Genomic DNA, 23,032 nt, shown 5'->3' with positions numbered 1-23,032 from the left:
GAACGGGTTTGAAGGCCTTGGGGTTCAGAGACCCCAGTGCTGGATAATCAGAACAGTTATCGTCATGTAGCCCAGAGGAAAAACTGGGTGTCCCAGCCGGGGATGCACCAGACCATGCAGAGGAGGAAGTAGGTGTAAGGCGGATGGAGGAAACTGGGATCGACCTTCTGTGGGAAACATGTACTGTCGATGGGAGGTGAGCAAAGGGAGTGCAACCCAGTGGTGCTTATTAAACTTGCTATGTGTCCAAGGATCTAGTGAGAGACACTTTCTAGAACTGGCATTGGGCGGATTTGCAAGAGTCAAGGAATTAGGCGGTGAGGCCTTGGGGCTTTGGAATCTACAACCCACAGTATTATTCAGAGTGATGCTCGTCAGTTCATAAAAGGGAAGTACGCAGGATCAGAGTGTGTAAAATGTGTGTAAAATAAAGTTGAAGGAATCCAAATAGACATTCTTTTGTAGTGTGCTGGGAAGATGAACAGAAAGATAACTGCTAAGCTTCAAAGTGGGCTTTTTAATGCATCTAAGGTTTGTATGGCTGGTAAAGTAAAAGCAAGATTAGCGCAGGTCCATAATACTCTACTGCAGTGGTCATCAACCCTGTCCTCAAGGCCCACTAACAGGCCAGGTTTTATGTATTACCTTGGGGAGATGCAGACTAGAATACTGCAATCACTGAGCAGCAAATAACACCTGTGATGTATTTCAGTTATCTTGCTAACCTGGTCTGTTAGTGGGCCCTGAGGACAGGGTTGATGACCACTGGTTTACAGCATGGAATGTAGTCCTCAATACAATACTAAATATATTTCTAATCATGTATCTTCTATGCAAATATGCAAAGTAAACTAATATGTGTAATTATATATCTTGCCATGGAGTGTGTAATGAGCGAGGGGAAAGAAGGAAAAATGCTTCTCAGGGCGTAATATATTTCACACAGGCATTTAATATAAGCAATTATAAGTTCCACTCACATATTTCAAGTGCCCACCTAGCACTAAGGAAAACACGCTCAGCTCAGATGATCGTTGTGTGCTCTGGTTATTCACTCCATGAAAACGTCAATCAGACGAAACATACGTCGAGTGAGACAGGGACATTGACGATATCACATGGTGAATGGTTGGAGCCCATGTTATGTGATATAACTGGAGCACACAACGATCATCTTAACTGAGTGTGTTATCCTTAGTGCCAGGCAGGCATTTGAAATATATGAGTGGAAATTATAATTGCTTTTATTGAATGCCTGTGTGAACTACAGTATATTACACTATGAGAAGCATTTTTTTCTTCTTTCCCCTCACTCATTACACACTCCATGGCAACATGTGTCTGTGATTGAGATAATACACCGGATCAGTGATTGGAGATCATTGAAAAGATCCACAATCTCAAACAGCAAATCTATATTAGTGAAATTGGTGAAGGACTTTTTTTTGAACACTGGGTGTTCAATTGGCATGAAGAGCCATTATATATGCAAAGAACATTGCAGAATTGTTTTTTAGGGAAATGATATTATTGCTATATATATATATATATATATTGTAAGGGATCTTCCCGGGGTAGGGTGTGTTTGGACACAGTTCACAGCAGACTTGGAATTTATAAAGCAGATCTTGGCGTTTATTCGTGGTACAAACAGTCCAGCAAACAAAATATACAGCAACACCGTGCTTTCTAAGTACAACAAAAATAAAAGTCCTAGCCCGGCTGGGCACTTACTAACAGGTTCTGCTCACCTATCTGACACTTACAAACACAGCGTCTTTCGCCTGGATATCGCAGGGTGAGTTTTAGCTCCAGCAGTGGCTGTGCTTGCAGCTTCCTTCAACACACAGATTGTTCGTTCCCTGGCTGAGAGCAACCACCTGCAGACCCTGCAGTGCCTTTAGCTTCCCAGGCTAATTAGGATCAAAGCTCACCTGATCCCAAACCCAGAACTGGATCGGGGGATGTGGAATGACAGGTCCCTCTACCAAACCTACCTGCCATTCCATATAAACCCAGGCCCGGCAAAATTAAATAACAACTCAGCAGCATATCGCTGCTGAGAAACTGATCCATCCTGGATTTACCATCTCACACTGTGTAGCAACCTAGGTGAGATGTACACCCCCTCAACCACTTCTCCAGTGACATGTCTACATATCCCCCCCCTCTTTTTCAGACCGGAGGGCTGAGCCTTTTGTCCCCACAGACAACTCACCCTTGACAATGCGTCAGCATTTGCCTGTAATTTCCCTGGCCTGTGTTCCACAGTGAAATTAAAGTTTTGTAGGGAGAGAAACCATCTAGTCACTCTTGCATTTCTCTCCTTGTTTAACTTCATCCATGTTAGGGGGGCATGGTCTGTCACCAACTTGAATTTCCTGCCTATCAAGTAATACTTTAACGATTCTAGGGCCCACTTTATTGCCAAACATTCTCGCTCCACAATGGCATAATTTTTCTCGGCCGGGGTTAGTTTTCTACTCAAGTACGTCACTGGATGCTCCTCACCATTCACTACTTGTGAGAGTACTGCACCTAAGCCTGTGTTAGAGGCATCTGTCTGGACCAGAAATTCTCGCCTGAAATCGGGGGAAACTAACACAGGTGGTTGGCACAAGGCAGACTTAAGGCTTTGGAAAGCCTTCTCGGCCTCTGGGGTCCACGTGACCATTGCTGTCTTTCCGCCCTTTGTCAAGTCAGTTAGTGGAGCAGCAACTGAGGCAAAGTTCGGCACAAATCTACGGTAATACCCCGTAATACCCAGGAAAGCTCTAACCTGTTTCCTTGTCAGGGGTCTAGGCCAATTCTGTATTGCCTCAATTTTATTTAGCTGTGGCTTAATCAACCCTCTCCCAATAATGTAGCCCAGATATTTGGCCTCTTCTAGGGCTAGAGCACACTTCTCGGCATTTATGGTCAACCCTGCATCACTTATGGCATCCAACACGGCCTGTACCTTACAGAGGTGACTTTCCCAATCAGGGCTAAAAATGACCACATCATCGAGGTAGGCAGCTGAGTAATCACGATGTGGTCGCAGAATCAAGTCCATCAACCTCTGGAAAGTTGCAGGCGCTCCATGTAACCCGAATGGCATCACTACATACTGGAATAGCCCATCAGGGGTGGAGAATGCAGTTTTCTCTTTAGCCTCACCAGAAAGTGGAATCTGCCAGTAGCCCTTTGTGAGATCGAGAGTGGTTATGTACCTGGCGTTACCCAACTTCTCAATCAACTCATCTACCCTGGGCATAGGATACGCATCGAACTTGGAGATCTCATTCAACTTTCTGAAATCGTTACAGAACCTCCAAGTTCCATTGGGCTTTGGGATTAGCACAATTGGGCTGGACCATTCACTCTGTGACACCTCAATTACCCCCAGAGCAAGCATACGTTTTACCTCGGCAGATACGGCTTTCCTACGTGCCTCCGGTATCCTATAGGGCTTAAGGTTTACTCTGCTTCTAGGCTCAGTTTCAATGTGATGATGGATGAGGTGTGTACGCCCTGGGAGGTCAGAGAACTTGTTTTTGTTTTTCTGTAAAAATTCCTGAGCCTCCTGTTTCTGTGACACTGATAGAGTATCACCTACCTTGACTGGAGGGATTGGTTGTGACAAATCATTAACAGTATTTGTCGCCACCAAGGATTCCCTGTCTTTCCAGGGCTTGATCAAGTTTATGTGATAAACTTGGAAAGGCTTCCTTCTACCTGGTTGGTGCACCTTGTAGTTCACCTCACTGATCTTTTCAACAATTTCATAAGGACCTTGCCACTTCGCCAAGAATTTACTCTCAACAGTGGGGACTAGTATAAGGACCCTATCGCCTGGGTTGAATGTCCTGATTCTTGCGGACCGGTTGTAAATTCTACTTTGGGCCTCTTGAGCCCTCTGGAGGTGTTCCCTTACCAGGGGCATTACAGTGGCTATACGGTCCTGCATTTGTGCTACATGCTCAATAACACTCTTGTATGGGGTGGACTCATTCTCCCATGTCTCTTTTGCAATGTCCAGTAGACCCCTAGGGTGATGACCATAGACCAACTCGAATGGTGAGAACCCTGTGGACGCTTGGGGCACCTCCCTAATAGCAAACATGAGGTAGGGTAATAAATGATCCCAGTCACGACCATCTTTTGCCACCACTTTCTTCAACATATGTTTCAAAGTTTTATTAAATCTCTCCACCAATCCGTCCGTCTGGGGGTGGTACACAGAGGTACGGATGTGTGAGATTTTAAATAGTTTGCATAATTCCTTCATTACTTTCGACATAAATGGCGTACCTTGGTCAGTTAGGATTTCTTTGGGGATCCCAGTCCTAGAGAACATATAAAACAACTCACGTGCAATTGTTTTAGATGCAGTGTTTCTTAAGGGTACAGCCTCAGGATAGCGGGTCGCATAATCCAGGACTACCAAAATATACTGGTGTCCTCTAGCTGACTTTACAATGGGACCCACTAAATCCATGGCAATACGCTCAAAAGGCACCTCTATAATAGGGAGCGAAACCAAAGGACTGCGAAAATGTGACACTGGGGCACTAACCTGACATGTGGGGCACGACTCACAGTATTTTTTAATGTCATCATATATGGCCGGCCAAAAAAACCTCTGGAGAACCCTCTCTCGCGTTTTGTCAGTCCCCAAGTGTCCCCCAAGAACATGGTTATGTGCCATGTCAAGCACCTGACGCCGGTACGGCTTAGGTACCAGAAGCTGTTCCACAATCTCATCTTTAACCTTATTGACTCTATAGAAAAGATCATTAGTCACCGAAAAATGTGGAAATCTTTTTTCAGCATCTGGTTCCTGAGGTACCCCGTTCATAACAGCAACCTGCTCTCTCGCATTTTTGAGAGTGGGGTCCTGTAATTGTGCAGTCCCAAAATTATCGCTAGACACCTCTAAGTCTAGTATATTTTGCTCAGTGGGAGGAGCCTCCTCCTCCCCAGCCAGGACCTGCAAAGGAAAACAATCATTTTCATCCTGCACATTTTTATCATTCACAGTGGACAAGGCAACCCCCTTAGAGGTATCCTCACTCCTTTTGGGGATTTTTCTTTTTTCCCAAAGAGCCCAGAATAATGGAAAATCGCGCCCCAATATTACATTATGCATGAGGTTTTTAACCACACCCACTTCATATTGTACGGTGCCTTGTTCAGTCCCGACTTTAGCCAGCACTATAGGGTACACTTTTGTATCACCATGTATGCACACAACACTCATATGCTTTTTAGACTCTAAGTCCCCAGTCACCAGGCTAGCATGCACCAAGGTTACGAGGCTTCCTGAGTCCATTAACGCTTTAACAGGAAAGTCATTGATTGTGATGTTGCAGATTTGCGGTTCAGTCTCTAGTCCAGGAACTGCAGCACAAGATGGTTCCGCAAATAGCGACTGACGCCGGCTAGCGTCACATTCCATGGGTTCAGAGGTAAGAGGGCAATGGGCAGACACGTGTCCCGCCTCATGGCATCTCCAACACTGGATAGGGCCTGGTCTCTTTGGCAAGGAGTCCTTTTCAGAGCCCCTTAGCCACCCGGGACCATCACCAGTCTTTTGTCCCTGAGACACCACTTGAGCCCTTTTCCCCCCATCAGCACCCCTCCACACTCCCCCAATAGATGGAAGTCTCTTACCAGCTGACGGCACAGATCTGGCGCTCTGGGGAGGTGAAGATGCTGCAGGAACATCACGGAGGTAGTCCTCAGTCGCCTGGAACCTCTCCACAAGGTTGACAAGTTCGTTTGCGTTCCTAGGATCACCTTGTCCCACCCAGCGTTGCAAGTCAGTAGGAAGCGCTCGGAGGTAGCGATCCATCACGACCTTCTCTAGGATTTGTGCAGGAGTAGAAGTGTCTGGCTCCAACCACTTTCTTGCCAAATGGATTAGGTCATACATCTGGGACCTCGCTGATTTGTCCAGACTGTAGCTCCAGTTGCGTACCCTCCGGGCACGGACTGCAGTAGTAACTCCTAGTCGGGCAAGTATCTCCTCTTTTAGCCGAGTATAGTCCTTAACCTCTTGCTCACTGAGGTCATAGTAGGCCTTTTGAGGTTCACCTGTTAAATAGGGCGCAATTACCTCTGCCCACTCAGCGGCCGGTAACTTCTCTCGCTCAGCCACGCGCTCAAATACTGTTAGATAGGCCTCAACATCGTCCTCAGCAGTCATCTTTTGCAGCGCTTTCTGCACAGTCCTTCTCCCAAAAAAAATCTCTGGAGCGGCTCCCTCCATTGTGGGTGGATTAGCAACCACAGGCGCCTCTCGATTTACTATCAGGTGCTCGATAAGTTGTTGTTGGCTTTGGCGCAAAGCTTGCAACTCTTCCTTATGCATCCGCTGTTGTGCAGCCATCATCTGCTGTTGTGCAGCCATGGACTGTTCATGTCGTCTATTGGCCTCTGTCTGCGCCTGCTGTTGTTCAGCCATGGACTGTTCATGTCGTCTATTGGCCTCTGTCTGAGCCTGCTGTTGTTGCAAACTCACTTGCATAAACTGCTTCAGCATCTCCTCCATGTTGCTGGACTGTTTTTGGAGTGTAGTTGCAGCTTTCACCCAGGACATCAGCAGCTGTAGCCAAGTCTGTCCACACCGTTGCCCCTAGCAACCGCGTTGCCCGCTACCTCCACCAATTGTAAGGGATCTTCCCGGGGTAGGGTGTGTTTGGACACAGTTCACAGCAGACTTGGAATTTATAAAGCAGATCTTGGCGTTTATTCGTGGTACAAACAGTCCAGCAAACAAAATATACAGCAACACCGTGCTTTCTAAGTACAACAAAAATAAAAGTCCTAGCCCGGCTGGGCGCTTACTAACAGGTTCTGCTCACCTATCTGACACTTACAAACACAGCGTCTTTCGCCTGGATATCGCAGGGTGAGTTTTAGCTCCAGCAGTGGCTGTGCTTGCAGCTTCCTTCAACACACAGATTGTTCGTTCCCTGGCTGAGAGCAACCACCTGCAGACCCTGCAGTGCCTTTAGCCAGGCTAATTAGGATCAAAGCTCACCTGATCCCAAACCCAGAACTGGATCGGGGGATGTGGAATGACAGGTCCCTCTACCAAACCTACCTGCCATTCCATATAAACCCAGGCCCGGCAAAATTAAATAACAACTCAGCAGCATATCGCTGCTGAGAAACTGATCCATCCTGGATTTACCATCTCACACTGTGTAGCAACCTAGGTGAGATGTACACCCCCTCAACCACTTCTCCAGTGACATGTCTACAATATATATATATATATATATATATATATATATATATATATATATATATATATATGTATGTATATTTGGTGTCATGTCAATTATGCCTAATTGTTAATTATATATTAACACATATGACTGATAGATTTATTAATAATTTTTCATAACACATTATTGATTTATTCACATATGTATTAGTCTATTTTGCATGTTTGCACAGTATATATAATTACACCTATTAGTTTACTTTGCATATAAGTACAGTCTATGGACTGTAGAGGCTTGTCCTAGAAGAAGAAGTTCCCTTCCAGTGATTGCATCTGTGTGCGTTTCATGAGTTTCAAGAGTTGGCTTTTGGCTATTTGCAACAGCGCAGATCATTGTGATCACTAATGTGGTGTTTCCTATCCCAGACACAAGGGGGAGCAAGCCTTGCACTTGGTTATTTGATCATCTATTTGGGAAAAGTTGGGTGTGTCGGAGATATATATAGAACGCTACCTTAAAAGTAGCTTTTTTATATCAAAGTAGGTTTAACTCTTTAAACGTAAAAATAAAACATAGACAAATTTTACCCTGCTGTACAAACTCCCATAGGCTTCTGCAATCATAATTCGTTGTGCACTAGATCTTTGGGTGAGAATATCAATCAAAACATCCTTGTCACAGCCTGGATATAAAGAAGACAAAGTATATTTATTAGTTAAAGAGGAACTGCAGTCTGCTCACATAATTTGTAATAAAAACATCTTTGCCATTCTGAAGCTTCCCTCCAACCACTTTGCATTTTATTTTATATATACTGTGATTCTGTACTTGCCAATTATGCTGCAGAAATCTCCCTCCACTGAGTCTGGCTGCAATAATTTTAACTGTGGGCAGCTGACCCTGCTGCCTGTGAACTTCCTGGATTTACACAGACACACAGAAGCACACTTCCAGCTCTGCAGCACTCATTGGCCCTCTTATGACTCACCCCCCTCCCTTCCTGGCAAACTCCCACGAGAGTGAGAGAGAGAGAGCTTTGCCTGATGTCATATAAGCCTAGGCTTTTTTTCCAGACAAGAAACAGGAAGTGAGCTTTATAAGGTATTTACTGGCAGAAAAAAAATGTTTTACTATCCAAAGTTAAAACAACAAGGGCAGAAGATTTAATAGATGGAAAGATGAAAAAAATTACTTAAGTTCCACTTTAATACCCTCTTGATAAAATTAGTACTTAGAAAATATAAACTTTTTTTAACCACTTACTGACCGCCCGCGTTCATTATACGGCCGCTGTTTAAAGGGGAATACCATTTTTTATGGCAGCAGCTAGCTGCCATAACCCCGATATTCTCTTCAACAGCGTGCAGTCGGCTTTCCGATAAAAGTTGTCTCATTGGTGGATTCGCAACAAAATTACTTTTATCAGGGGCGGGAGAGGGCCCCCCTCCCGCCGCGCTCCAGTTGCCTGCTTACCGGAGCCGTCGGTAGCAGCAGAGATGATCGTATCCTCTTCCCTCACAGGCTGGATACCGAATGAGGGAAAGATGGCCCCCGCCCCATGGTCTTAAAATATAAATTAATTACATTTATTTATTTGATTGCATTTTAGTGTAAATGTGAGATCTGAGGTCTTCTTGACCCCAGATCTCACATTTAAAGCACCCGTCCCACTGAGCTCATGCACAGAAGTGAATGCATATGTAAGTCGCGCTCGCATATAAAAATGGTGTTCAAACCACACATGAGATATCGCCGCTATCGCTAGAGCGAAGGCAATCATTCTAGCACTCGACCTCCTCTAACTCAAAACCGGCAACCTGTAGATATTTTTAAACGTCACCTATAGAGATTTGTAAGGGTCAAATTTTTACGCCATTCCACAAGCGGGCGCAATTTTGAAGTGTGACATGTTGGATATCAATTTACTCAGCGTAACATTATATTTCACAATATAGAAAAATTGTTCTTTACTTTACTGTTGTCTTATTTTTAAATTTAAGAAAGTATATTGTTTTAACTACTTTAAGACCGGGCCTCTTTTTTTAGATGTGGTGTTTACAAGTTAAAAACTTTTTTGCTAGAAAATTACTTAGAACCCCCAAACATTATATATTTTTTTCCCTAACACCCTAGAGAATAAAATGGCAATCGTTGCAATACTTTTTGTCACACTGTATTTGCGCAGTAGTCTTAGGAGTGCACTTTTAAAAAAAAAAAATACACTTTTTTGAATAAAAAAATAAGACATCAGTAAAGTTAGCCCAATTTTTTTTTAATATTGTCAAATATAATGTTACGCCGAGAAAATTGACATGTGAACGCTTCAAAATTGTGCCCGCTCGTGGAATGGTGACAAACGTAAAAATCGTAAAAATCCCTTAAAAATCTCCATAGGCAACATTTAACATTTTTTACAGGTTGCATGTTTTGTGTTACAGAGGAGTTCTAGGGCTGGAATTATTGCTCTCACTCTATCGATTACAGCAATACTTCACATGTGTGGTTTGAACACTGTTTTCATATGCGGGAGCTACTCATGTATGCGTTTGCTTCTGCATGCGAGCTCGGCGGGACAGGGCGCGTTAAAAAACATTTTTTTTTCTTATTTATTTTACCTTTCATTTTTTATCTTTACAGTTTTTTTTTTTTTTAAGTATCACTTTTATTCCTATTACAAGGAATGTGAACATGTAAATAGAAAAAAAGCATAACAGGACCTCTTAAATATGAGATCTGGTGTCAAAAAGACCTCAGATCTCATATTTACACTAAAATGCAATAAGAAAAAAATTCCCAAGCATGCAAATTAGCTATATGGATATGGGCAAGTTATCTCTGACACTGCTAATTTTGGCCTAGTTAGGCCCGAAGCCTGAGGCCCGACCATGTGCTCAAAGTTCTGCAGAGGCATGCCTACTCACTACTCAGAAGCGTAAAGGAAAGGATGGAGACCTGAGATGAAGTACCAGAGGTGACTTTTGCATGGACAGGGGACCCATGGAGAGCCTGGGAAAGCGTCAAGATGGAATCATCCATAGAATTCTTACACCTTCCGTGAGTTAAGTTCAGTTGCCATAGGAGACAGCCTATTCTACAAAGTACAGGTGTGCTGGTTCAGCTTAAATGCTCTTTTGCTGTACTGCTGTCTACCTTATCTCATTATTTTTGTCTAAGGAGTCTGCCAATCTGCCTATTTGCTGATCATTACTATTTTTGACTAAGGATGTCCTGTGCCCTATCCCCTCTCTCCCACATTTTTCCTGTTGTGAGAAATAAACTTCTCTTTGTTTAAGCATAAAAATGACTAGCGCCCAAATTCTATCTCATACATCACCCACCATGCCTAGTAACCTGCACCCAGAGGAAATATGTCAGCCCTCCCTGCCTCCCAGCCTCTGAGGGTCACCACCAGGCTCCCAGAAAGTTGGAGTAGGCGCTACAATTATTTTCAGGCTGGTGGGATTGGAGACTCTCAAGAGATGGCCATCTTCATCGCTATCAAAAATAGCTATGCAGGCCTGGTCAGCTTAGACAGAGTATTGCTCTAAAGTATGCAAACAAAGCCATGGCCATTGGAAGGCTGGGAACATCACATTATGGTATGTCTGAGAACTGCATAAGTTATAACTAGATTCGGTAAAGTGCGAGACAGTGGAATAAGGTATTTATTGTTAAGTGCATTTATTCTTTAAATCCACTGCATAAGATAATAATTAGTCTTTCTAAATTAACATACGTGACCATTCCACACAACTTCTTCAAAGTGCGGTTGACTGAACTCTGCATCTCTGCTTAGTGGTAGTCAGTTTAAACTTTAAAAGATTATAAAAGGTAATATGTGTCTCCGTGTCTCTTGATCATTTGATGCTCGCCTACGTGAACAACAAATCAGGACTGGCTATCTGAATAAATTGGTCGTGTAAACCGATTGATTGTTATGGGGTTTTTTTGGTTGTTTTTTTACACATTTTTGCACATAATCAGACATAAATACCTATAAATGTAACTAAACAATCCAAACCATGTATACAGTAGGCACCAAGCAAATTTAAATGTGAAGATTAATTAGATGAATACTAACCAAAACCTTGGAGAGCTCCACCAATCATTTGTGCATCCATAATCGGATTGCAGTTCGCATTTGGGAATATCGTTCCCTGGACCTGCTGCATTTAATAGAGTTAAAAAAAATCAGTAAACCATATTGATATAATGACTGACAGAACAATATGTACTGTATATTATTTTGAAAAACTGTTTCTTAACAAATTGTACAAAAAAATTATACAACTCTACAGTTTTCATTTTGATTCATTTGAGATCAAGCCAAATACATCAGTAAGCAAAATGATAAAAAGGACATTGAAGCATATTGTAAGGATTTTGGATAGCCCATGTGCATAATCATCATTATATTGTATGCATTAGGAAAAATATGAAACATCTGCCAAACCCAGGATTTCCTCAACAAATAACATTTTTGTAAATAGATAGATCAAACTACCAACAGTAACAATAAAAAGAAAAAAGACTTCCAGCAATTATAGGAAAACATAATGAATAATTATCCGATAATCCAAATCTCAAATATTCGGAATCTTACAGCTGTTCTTATAATGATGGCAGGCATGTCCTGGCTGATGGCTCAGTGGGCTTGTTTGAGTGACAGCCCGCGCAGCTATTACTTTGAGCACTGCTGTACTGCAGGGGTGGACTGACCTATCGGCACAGTGGGGCTCCATGAGAGGCTTTGCAACACTAGCACTGGAAGCGGCTACAGACTGCAATAGGACCTCTCACAGCATGTTGTTCCCCACCGGCCCCTCCTTCCCACCTGTCCACCCCAGGTGCTTGTACATGGCATCATCCGGGATGGACGAGAAGAGCGGAGGGGCCGGCAGAGAGCAGCGCACCATGAGAGGTCTTATTGCAGGCATGGGGGGAGGCTGTATACTATCAACAACCTGGCTTGGCGTTGCCTAGTGCAGTCTGAAGTTCTGGCAGAGTGATGGGTTCCTCTAACAGATCTTTAACCTCAGATGACAAAGTCGGCATGAGGGAAGTAGTTAGGTAGTCTAAGGTAGCTTCCTGTGAGGGTGGTGGTGTGTTTAGATTGTATAAGCAGTTGTAGAAGGATCTGAATTCCTGTGCAATTTGTTGGGATAATGAAGTTCTTTGGCCGTTGGGAGGTATTATATGTGGAATGTAAGACGCCAGTTTTTGTGCTTGCAGGCTCTGGGCTAGGGATGAGCCGAACACCCCGCGGTTCGGTTCGCACCAGAACTTTCGAACGGACCCCAAATTCGAACGAACTTTAGAACCCCATTGAAGTCTATGGGACTCGAATGTTAGAAATTAAAAGTGCTAATTTTAACGGCTAATATGCAAGATACTGTCCTAAAAAGGGTTTGGGGACCTGGCTCCTGTCCCAGGGGACATGGGTCAATGCCTAAAATGTTTTTAAAAATGGCCGTTTTGGCGGGAGCACTGATTTTAATGATGATTAAAGTGAAAAAAAAGTGAAATATTCCTTTAAATATGGTGCCTGGGGGGTGTCTGTAGTATGCCTGTGAAGTGCCACGTGTTTCCCGTGTTTAGAACAGTCCCTGCACAAAATGACATTAAACAGAAATAACATCATTGAAAACTGCTTGTGGTTTTAATGTTATACATGGTTCCTGCAATATGGTTGAAAACCATTGAGAAAAATGGCATGGGTAGCCCTCCCTGCCCATTACCAGCCCCTTTGGGTCTTGTACGCATATCAAGGGGAACCCTGTACCCATATTAAAAAAAGGAAATGCGTGTGGCCCCCAGGCCCTATATACTCAGAACAGCAGTATACAGGCGGTGCAAACAAGACAGGGACTGTGTAGGTTTGTTGTGTTAAGTTGAATCTGTTTGTAATTTTCAACTGGTACATTTTTAAAGTGTAGCTCCAGTCAAAAAAACTATTTTTAAGCTTTTTGGAAAACATAGGGAAGGGTTATCACCCCTGTTTAATTTGTTTTGTCGTACATCTTTTTTCATCTCACTTGCTGTTGTCTCCTTCCGTTTGCAAGTAGGAGATGTTTGTAAGTTGGATGTTTGAAAGTAGGGGCCTGCCCTATATGCTCTGCAGAAATGGCGGAACAAGGTGTTGGTTTTGCCACAACATTGTAAGCCCTCAAAGTGACTCTTGCTGGGCGCTGGAGCGCCCTGCTGTGAAAGATTATATCAAGAATTGAAATTACATGCCATTGTTGAACAGTGGTAGAAAAATTGACCTTTGGTGGTTGTGGTGCTGGTGCCACAACACTATAAGTCCTCACAGTTACTCTGGGTGGGCACAGGAACGGGCCCTCCTGTGAAATATTATATCAAGAATTGTAATTACATGTCCCTGTTAAACAGGGGCAGAAAAATTGGGCCTTAGGCACTGGTGCTGGTGCCACGACACTGCAACCTCTCCCATATACTCTAGTTTTATTGCAGGAATTAGCCCTGCTGCAAAGCATTGCATCAAAAATTGTAATTAAACGCCCCTGTTAAACAGGGGTAGAAAAATTGGGCTTTAGGCACTGGTGCTGGTGCCACCACACTGCAACCTCTCCCATATACTCTAGTTTTATTGCAGGAATTAGCCCTGCTGCAAAGCATTGCATCAAAAATTGTACTTAAACGCCCCTGTTAAACAGGGGCAGAAAAATTGGGCCTTAGGCACTGGTGCTGGTGCCACCACACTGCAACCTCTCCCATATACTCTAGTTTTATTGCAGGAATTAGCCCTGCTGCAAAGCATTGCATCAAAAATTGTAATTAAACGCCCCTGTTAAACAGGGGCAGAAAAATTGGGCTGATGGCATCACCCAGAACCAGAAATGTTCTTCCAACATATCAGCGGAGGAGGAAGAGGATAGACAACCAACATAACAGGACAGTCACTCAGCATCAGCATAGGCAGTCTTGAAGGGGATGTGATATTTCAAAAAAAAATTATTCGGTTACATCAGCTTCAGGTGCTTGGTAGCTGTGGGTGATCCAAGACTGATTCATCTTGATGAAGGTCAGTCGATCAACTGATTTGGTGGACAGGCGCACCCTGTGATCGGTAACAAAGCCACCAGCAGCACTGAAGGTGCGTTCCGAAAGAACGCTGGATGCAGGACAGGCCAGTAGCTCAATTGCATACTGTGCAAGCTCTGGCCAGTGATCCATCCTCAAGACGCAGTAAGCCAGAGGATTTTCGGTGGGAAAGGTGTCCAAGTCTTACCTTGCCCCTAGGTATTCCTGCACCATGTAAATCAGACGCTGGCGATGGTTGCTGGAACCGATCATACCTTGGGGCTGCGGACTAAAAAATTGTCTGAAAGCATCAGTCAGATGGCCACCTTCTCCACCGCTCCTTCTGACCGATGCCTCAGCAACACGTTGTCCAGGACCAGGAGTTTGTAACCTCCCAGTCTCTGGGAACGCGTTGCACAGACCTTTCTGCAAGGCCTCCCGGAGATGTCTCATCCTCTGCTCCCTCTGCGATGGCAAGATAAGGTCGGCAACCTTACCCTTGTACCGTGGATCAAGGAGAGTGGCCAGCCAGTAATGGTCCCTCTCCTTGATCCGAAGAATACGAGGATCCTTCCGCAGGCTTTGCAGGATCAGGGAGGCCATGCAGCGTAGGTTAGCTGAGGCATTCGGTCCGGAGTCCTCTGGGTCACTAAGGGCAACATGATCTGCAGCTACCTCCTCCCAGCCACGTACAAGTCCACGTGTTTCTTGGGACTGTAAATCATCCCTACAAGACTGCTGCTGCTGATGCTGAGTGCCAGCCTCCACCTCCATGCTGACACAATCATCCTCCTCCTCCTCTTCCTCCTCCTCATCCTCTTCCTGTGTGATGGGTGGCACAGCAGGAACACTGTCTGGATAAAGGAGGCCTTGAGAGGCAAGGAAGTCCTCCTCTTCCTGCCTCTGTTCTGCCTCAAGTGCCCTGTCCATTATTCCACGGAGCGTATGCTCCAAGAGGTGGACAAGAGGTACAGTGTTACTGATGCATGCACTGTCACTGCTCACCATCCTTGTGGCCTCCTCAAACGGTGACAGGACAGTGCATGCATCCCTGATCATGCCCCACTGGCGTGGTGAGAAAAAACCAAGCTCCCCTGACCCTGTCCTGGTGCCGTAGTCGCACAGGTACTCATTGATGGCCCTCTGCTGCGTGTGCAGCCGCTGCAGCATGGCCAACGTTGAGTTCCACCTGGTGGGCATGTCACATATAAGGCGGTTCTTGGGCAGGTTCAACTCCTTTTGGAGCTCAGCCAGCCGAGCACAGGCATTAAATGATCGGCGGAAATGCACACACAACCAATAGTAGCATTTTGGAGGCGTGGTGGCGGAACAACCTCCAACACTACTGCACCTTGTCCTGCATCCTTCCCAGCTGCCAGAAGAGTGACCCAATGGGCCATGAAAGACAGGTAACTTCCCTGTCCATGCCTGCTGGACCATGAGTCAGCGGTAATATGCACCTTACCGCTGACCGCCCTGTCCAGCGAGGCAAGGACATTGCCTTCCACATGCCGGTAGAGAGCCGGAATCGCCTTCCGTGAGAAAAAGTTTGGGGACCTGCCACTGAGGAACCGCACATTGTACAAACTCACGGAAGGGGGCCGAGTCTACCAACTGAAAAGGCAGCAGTTGAAGTGCTAGCAATTTAGCCAAGCTAGCATTCAACCGCTGGGCATGTGGATGGCTGGGAGTGAACTTCTTTCGCCGGTCCAGCAGCTGGGGCAGGGACATTTGCCTGCTATAATCGGACGTGGGTGTACTGCTAGCAGAGTGCCCGGAAGCACTTGGCTGTGACACACCTAATTATACACCTTCATTCCTCTCAGAGCAGGTTTCAGAGAGGACTGAAGGTCTAGTGGGGTTGTAGATGCCAGCTGATGAGGAGCAAGGAGAGGTCCGCTTTGTTCTTTGGTGTGGGTCTTTGGGGTACGCTTGCCAACGAGCTGCATGGCAGGTCAACATATGTCTGGTCAAGCATGTGGTGCCCAAGCGGCTGATGTTTTGGCCACGCGAGATACGCTTGAGACATATGTTGCAAATAGCAGCGGTGCGATCTGATGCACTCGTCTCAAAAAAGGCCCACACCAAAGAACTTTTAGAATAACGCGCAGAGGCAGCGCCCTGCACAGGCGGAGCTCTGCGGTGTGATTCAGTCGGTGTGCTGCCCCTAAGCTGGCCCCCGGAGGGCATCCTGCCTCATTGGACATGTGCCTCCTCCTCCTCCTCCTCCTCCTCTCTCCTACCAGGCACCCACGTGGAGTCAGTGCCCTCATCATCCCCTCCCTCTTCATCGCTGTAGCAAACCTGGTAGTATGCTGCAGCTTGTGGAACATGACTGCCAGATTGCTGTCCTTCTTGAGCATCCCCTCTCTCTGCGCTCACGCTACTGCCTTCCTCTAGCTGAGTGTCATCATCAGAGCCTACAAAACACTGGGCATCCTCCTGGAGCATGTACCCAACACTGTGCTCAAAGAGTTCAGGATACTCCTCAGGAGGACGTGGTGGGTCTAGGGAAGGAGTCACCGATGATGACATTGAGAGGAGGGAAGACAATGCGTTGGCAGCTGCTTTGCTAGTACCCTGAGACTGGGTGAGAGAGGATGAGGAGGATGAAGAGGGCTTGGTCATCCACTCTACCAAGTCGTTGGCATGTTGCGGTTCAACATGTCCAGCTGCCGAAAAGAAGGACAAGCGTGTCCCATGGCCACGTGCTGATGACAATGCACCGCGTCCACAACCAGCACTGTTGTCTCTAGACACAGAGCCTGCTTGCCCTCTTTTATCGGCTCGTGCCTGTCTACCTCTCCTTGCTGGCCTTCCAGACATGGTAATGGCCTGAAGGGAGTAGGGTAAAACAGCAGTGTAATGGAGTCACACAACACCCACTAAGCCCTGCAGATGGCTCTATTAGAGAACAGCAATAAACGGTAGATACAGGTGTATATTGTGCTGGAGTCACACAACACCCACTAACTCCTGCAGATGCCTTTATTATAGAACACCAGAGATAAAGGGGTATACTGTAATTGAGTCACACAACACCCACTAAGCCCTGCAGATGCCTCTATTAGAGAACAGCAATAAAGGGTAGATACAGGTGTATATTGTGCTGGAGGCACAAAAAACCCACTAACTCCTGCAGATGCCTTTATTATAGAACACCAGAGATAAAGGGGTATATACAGATGTATACTGTGCTGTGCTGGAGGCACACACAACTTCCAATAACTCCTGCAGATGGCAAGTGGGCTCAAATAGAGAAGAGCTATGTAGGTGGATATAGCGGTGTGTACTGGGTACAGAGCACGCAGACAGCACGCACAAGCTCCTAACACTACTGACTGCAAGCTCTATTATAAAAGATAGATCACTAGCTATATAGGTGAGGTGAATATAGCGGTGTATACTGCGGTCAGGGCAAGCAGACAACAACCACTACAGAAGAGCAAGATCGAAAATCGGCCGATAACGATCGGTGTGTACTGTGTTGAAGGTACACAGAACACCCACTAACTGCTTCAGACGCCAACACACTACACTAGGCCGCCGCGCTGGCGGCCTTATATAGTGTGGGGCGTGTACTACACAGCCTGAGCTATGATTGGCCACAGGCATCCTGCCTGTGGCCAATCATGGCTCTCCTCACTGCTGGCGCTGTGATTGGCCAAGCATGCGGGGTCACAGTGCATGCTTGGCCAATCATGAGCCAGCAATGCACTGCGATGACGCAGTGCATTGTGGGCCATGAGCGCCACACGAATTTGGCGCGAACGGCCCATAACGTTCGGAATTCGCCAAACGGGCGAACAGCCGATGTTCGAGTTGAACGTATGTTCGACTCGAACACGAAGCTCATCCCTACTCTGGGCTAAGTTTCCCACATTTATTCCCTGATTCGTAAATCCTCTTCCGATAAACTTGAAGTACGCTTTGGCTCTGTAATGTAGCAGGTCAGTGATCTGTCTGCGGATGGTATCTAATTCAGCATCTAGTTGTGTAGATGGGGTCTGCTTATGGCTTGTCTCAAGGTCTTGTAGTTTACGCAGTAGTTCGTTCAGTTGAGCTGTCTTTTGTTGTTTGAAGCGGGAGCCGTGTTTGATTAGTACCCCCCGGACTACAGCCTTGTAGGCTTCCCAAACCACCCCCGGTTCACTATCAGGTGTGGAGTTAGTGTTAAAGTAGTGTTATATTTCTTTCACTAAGTCGGCTAGTACCTCAGAGTCCCGTAACAGGCTTTCGTTCAGCCTCCATGGTTGTCTCTGTGTTTTCTAGATATCTGTTATGGCGTAACTTAGGGATATTGGAGCGTGGTCAGACCATGTAATTGATCCTATTGTGGTGCCTTTGATTTCTTGTAAGTGCCTATGGGGTATTAGGAAATAGTCAATACCTGAGTATACCTGGTGTGGTTTAGAATAGAATGTATAATCCTGTTGCCCGGGATGGAAGAGACTCCACGCGTCTATCAGCTGCTTTGAATGTAGGGTAACGGAAATTCTGTTGCGCATGTCCCGTGAGGTCGAGGAGAGCTCCGATGATGTGTCTTCTTTTGGTGAAAGGGGGATGTTAAGATCTCTTCCTACAATAAGTTGTCCTTCTGTGACTTGTTGTAGTTGAGTTGTACTAGTGTTTTTTTCAAGAATACATCCTGATGGATGTTTGGGGTGTAAAGGTTAGCAAAGGTCACCTTAACCTCCCCAATACGGCCTGCGAAAAATAAAAATCTTCCCTCTTTGTCAGTGATTGTGTCTATGTGTGTCCACGCTATTTTGGCTGAGATTAGCATGGAGACCCCTCTAGATCTGGCTTCTGTGTATGTGGAATGATACACCATGGGGTAATACTTGTTTTTGAGTATAGGTAGCGTATTTTCCCTGAAATGGGTCTCTTGCAGCATAATAATGTCTACCTTCATGCGTCTCATGTCATGAAGCAGCATTCGCCTCTTTTCGGGCGTATTCAGACCTTTTGTGTTTAGGGAGACTATATTTAGTACATCCATGTTTTAGAAGGGGGGGAGGGGGGATGGAGCGAGAGGAGGGGTAGATGTGGGAAGGAGTCAGACAGTTCAGGCAAGCAAGCCCGAGGAAGGAGAGTTAGGTGTAGGAGGGGAGGGAGCAGGCACCAGGCGTGCAGCCTCCGGAGGAAAGGGGTACTACTGTAGCTATTCCCGCTAAAGCACTCTCCAGTCAAACACTGGGAATTGAGCTCTATCCTAGGTGGGTTAGTGGATAAGCAGGGCTGAGAGATGAGCCCCCAAAACCCTTTTTCCCACCCCCGGTTGTTATGTTTGTTGATTTTTATTTTTTTCTGAGCTGGAATGTCACCGAAGTGTGCATGTCACAATTAAGTACAGGCAAAAAACATGTAACAAGCATTAAGGCAATATATGATGCACTTTTTAACGAACTTAAAGCCAATCAAACAATACTGAAAAACGTTTATAACTGGATATGAATAAGGTGTCCATTCATATCTCCCCTTCCTCCTTCCTTAAAAAAAAAAAAAGAAATGAATGAAGAACTAACCCCATTTCTTACCAGTGTCCGAGCAAGGCATGGACCGTTGGCTATGTAGTTGGGGGGTTTAAAGTAGAACAGGCAGCTGTGCTCTAGGAGGCCGTTAAGGGTCAACAAGAGCAATGACAGTTCCGGGTGTCAGTCCTTGGGCTTTCTCCACTCCTCATCGGCGTGACTGAAGGGAGACTCTCGTCTGTTCTGCCAGTGGTCCAGCATGTGGGTAGAGCCCCGCTCAGTACCATGGTAGTGACCACAGGGATATTGAGAAGGAGACGGATCATGGGGCGTGGCTGCTCGTCGTGCGGCTCTTGGGGGGAAGGAGGAGGGGTGGGTGTGAGAGACTGGTCAAGCCCTCATTATATCCGCACAGGTTGTAATTCCCTCCCCGACGTGGGACCAAAAAAAGCCATGTGTTGTTGCTCTGGGGCAGGGGTAGCGGTTATGGTAGTCTGCCTATATCTTAGTGCTCGATTGAGCAGTGGAAGGAGTGACCCTCCTGGTCTCCTGTCACGGGGGTGGTAAGAAGCTCCCTGGCAGGATCTCGGTCATCTGGCCGGGGTATTCCATTGGGTGACTTGGATGTTGTCTGGGTTAGTGGTTTGATGGAGTTTCAGACCAACACCACTGGCCATTGAGTGCAGGATCCCAGATGAATGACAGATTAGTTCTCCGACAGTAAAAGGTGTAGAGCTACCCATGTAACAAGGGGGGGTTCTGATTGTCGCCAATAGCCAGTGGATGCAGAACCCCAAATGCATGGCGATGTAACTCACCAACAGTAAGAGGAGCAGAACCGCTCATATAATGGAAGGGGGGTGGGGGCACAGATTGGTGCCAGCCGCCATGTGGTGTGGACCTCTGGTGGAAATCAGCCCAGCTTACAGACAGCATGGGGAGCGGGATTGTTTACAATGCAGGGAAGGGAAATGCTAGGCGCACCGTCCATTTTGGTTCCAGCATGGTTCACCTGTAGATATGACTTATGGTCTTGGTGGCATTACTGCTAGGGAGCGTGGGCAACTGTGGGACTACATACAGGTATGGACCGGGTCAGGGCATTTGGTTCAAAGTTTACTCACATTGTTCTTCCCCAGGTGCAGCCCGTGGTCTCCTCCTGTTTCTCTGCTGGCGTGGTTGCAGTTGTCCTCTGTATGTGGAGGGACCCGATCTGCCGGCGAGGCGGGGGAGTATTTGGAGCCAGTCTGGAACTGGGATCGGTTCAGATTCAAGGAACCGAAAAAGACCTGGAAGGTCTGCTGGGGTTTGCAGGGTAAAAGCGGATCCGTCTTTCCTGAATGTTATTGCAAGTGGGTATCCCCAACTATATGTGAACCCTTTTTGTTTTGCCAAGTGCAGGACTGGTCTTAGCATGGCCCTTAGTCGCAGGGTCGCCCTGGAGAGATCAGGTAGGATTTTTATGTGTGCGCCGTCCAGCTCCACTTCTCCTTGGTCCCAGGCTCTATACAGGATGGCATCCTTCTGTGGGTAACGCAGCAATCTGCATATTACATCCCGCGGTTGACCTGGGTCCACTGTTCTGGGCCCGAGAGATCTGTGCTCTCTGTCTATATCGACCGGGTCATCGGAGTCCTCCAAAATAGAGCGGAAAATCCCCTGCACCTTTTCCTCCAGGTTCTCTGCCTCTGCGGACTCCGGCAGTCCTCTGAGCCGCAAGCTATTCCGGCAGCTCCGGTCTTCCACGTCCTCCAGGTGGAGCTGGAGGGCAATGGCGATTCTCCGGTGATGATCGTGGTCTCTCTCCAGCTCCGCCACCCGGTTCTGCAGTGTGGAGAAGGAGGCTTCCCCTGTGGTCACTCTCTCAGCCAGGGCACTCACATCGTCCCTCACCTCCTGGATATCACAGCGGTGAGTCTCCTCCAGGCGGAGGATAAGTGCCTCTATGTTACATCTTACAGTGATCCAGAGTATGCTGGGAACCAGGAGGCAGGAAACAAGAAGCAGCTGGTCGTGACTTCACAGGAACAGGAAATGTGATTATTCACAGTGGCAAAGAATGGTAATGCATTTCGAAGCTACAGCTTCTTCATCAGACCATGATTGGCTGGCAAACCTGGCAGCCTTAAATATAGAGGAAATAGAAACAGAGAGATATGAGGGGCCCCGTCAATCAAATAGACAGATTTAAAGAGGTAGACGGTTGGAGACCGAAGTTAATGTAAATATGAGTAAAAAGCTTGCTGATTAATAGTGGATGATAATAATTTTATGAAGTTTGAAGAAATCGATCAAATAATTAATTGATTAAATGCATAAATATAAATGTATAAATATACCTCAGATTTAAAATGAATACATTTTTATGAATAAATTAACTGATAAATGAATGAAGAAAATGATTAGCAATTGGTAATCAATCGATTATTATAAATTATAATGAGTTAATAAAATGGTGAAAATGGAGGAAGGAAAGGACTCTATGCTAGATATAATATTAAGGTTCTAAGTTATATCATGACCAAAAATACTTCTCAAAGGGAAATAATCAAATCTTCAGATAATAAATGGTTAATGGGTAATGATGGTGATACCTACTGGGTACATGTGTGCACACTTATAATCATACATACAAATACAATACATATGCACACATATGTACCCAGTAGGTATCACCATCATTACCCATGATTACACCATCATTATCCATTATCACATTTCCTGTTCCTTTGAAGTCAGGACCAGCTGCTTCTTGTTTCCTGCCTCCTGGTTCCCGGCATTCTTTGGATCCCTGTAAGATCACACCAGTGCCCCAGGCTGCAAAGGGAAGACATTTATGACACTCCAGGACTGGTGATTTTCACCACATACTGAACTCATCAAATTTGACCTGTGAGTTACTAATTGTACACTAATTGTACCCATTTCTACACAGAGCCCATCGCTTCACTCTAAGGGACCTGCCTCCAGGTGCTAATCATACAATATCTCGGATCATTTATGGACATTATGTTTTAAACAAACGTTTTAATATTATGTGTGCTTATTCGCACACACGCATTTTATGTATACCTATATTCCAGTTGCTACATAATATCTGCATACATATCTAGCGCCGCTGTTCACCCCTGTTAAGACCCTAAAACTGAGCTGCAGCATGGTGGCCAAGACCATAGAGCAGGACAGGATCCACTCAGAACAGGCCTCGCCATGGTCGACCAAAGAAGTTGAGTGCACATGCTCATATCCAGAGGTTGTCCTTGGGAAATAGACATATGAGTGCTGCCAGCATTGGTG

At 45.8% G+C, this 23,032-nt stretch overlaps 1 protein-coding gene across 1 annotated transcript in view; it reads right to left on the bottom strand.

Moving 5' to 3' along the window:
- Window positions 1-23,032, bottom strand: part of ANXA10 (annexin A10) — an 89,951-nt gene that overhangs the window by 50,500 nt on the left and 16,419 nt on the right. Inside the window, exons 2-3 of the mRNA XM_077477169.1 lie at window positions 11,299-11,383; window positions 7,805-7,899 (exon numbers count right to left, since the gene is read on the bottom strand). Coding sequence (XP_077333295.1) covers window positions 7,805-7,899; window positions 11,299-11,383 — 180 coding nt within the window. The remainder of the gene's footprint in view (window positions 1-7,804; window positions 7,900-11,298; window positions 11,384-23,032) is intronic.

The sequence above is a fragment of the Lithobates pipiens genome, unplaced genomic scaffold (genome assembly GCF_037356315.1).
Source record: "Lithobates pipiens isolate NorthernLeopardFrog02 unplaced genomic scaffold, aLitPip1_a1.2 Scaffold_13, whole genome shotgun sequence".
Lineage (NCBI taxonomy): Eukaryota > Metazoa > Chordata > Amphibia > Anura > Ranidae > Lithobates > Lithobates pipiens.
This window is presented reverse-complemented; position numbering and strand designations above follow the sequence as displayed.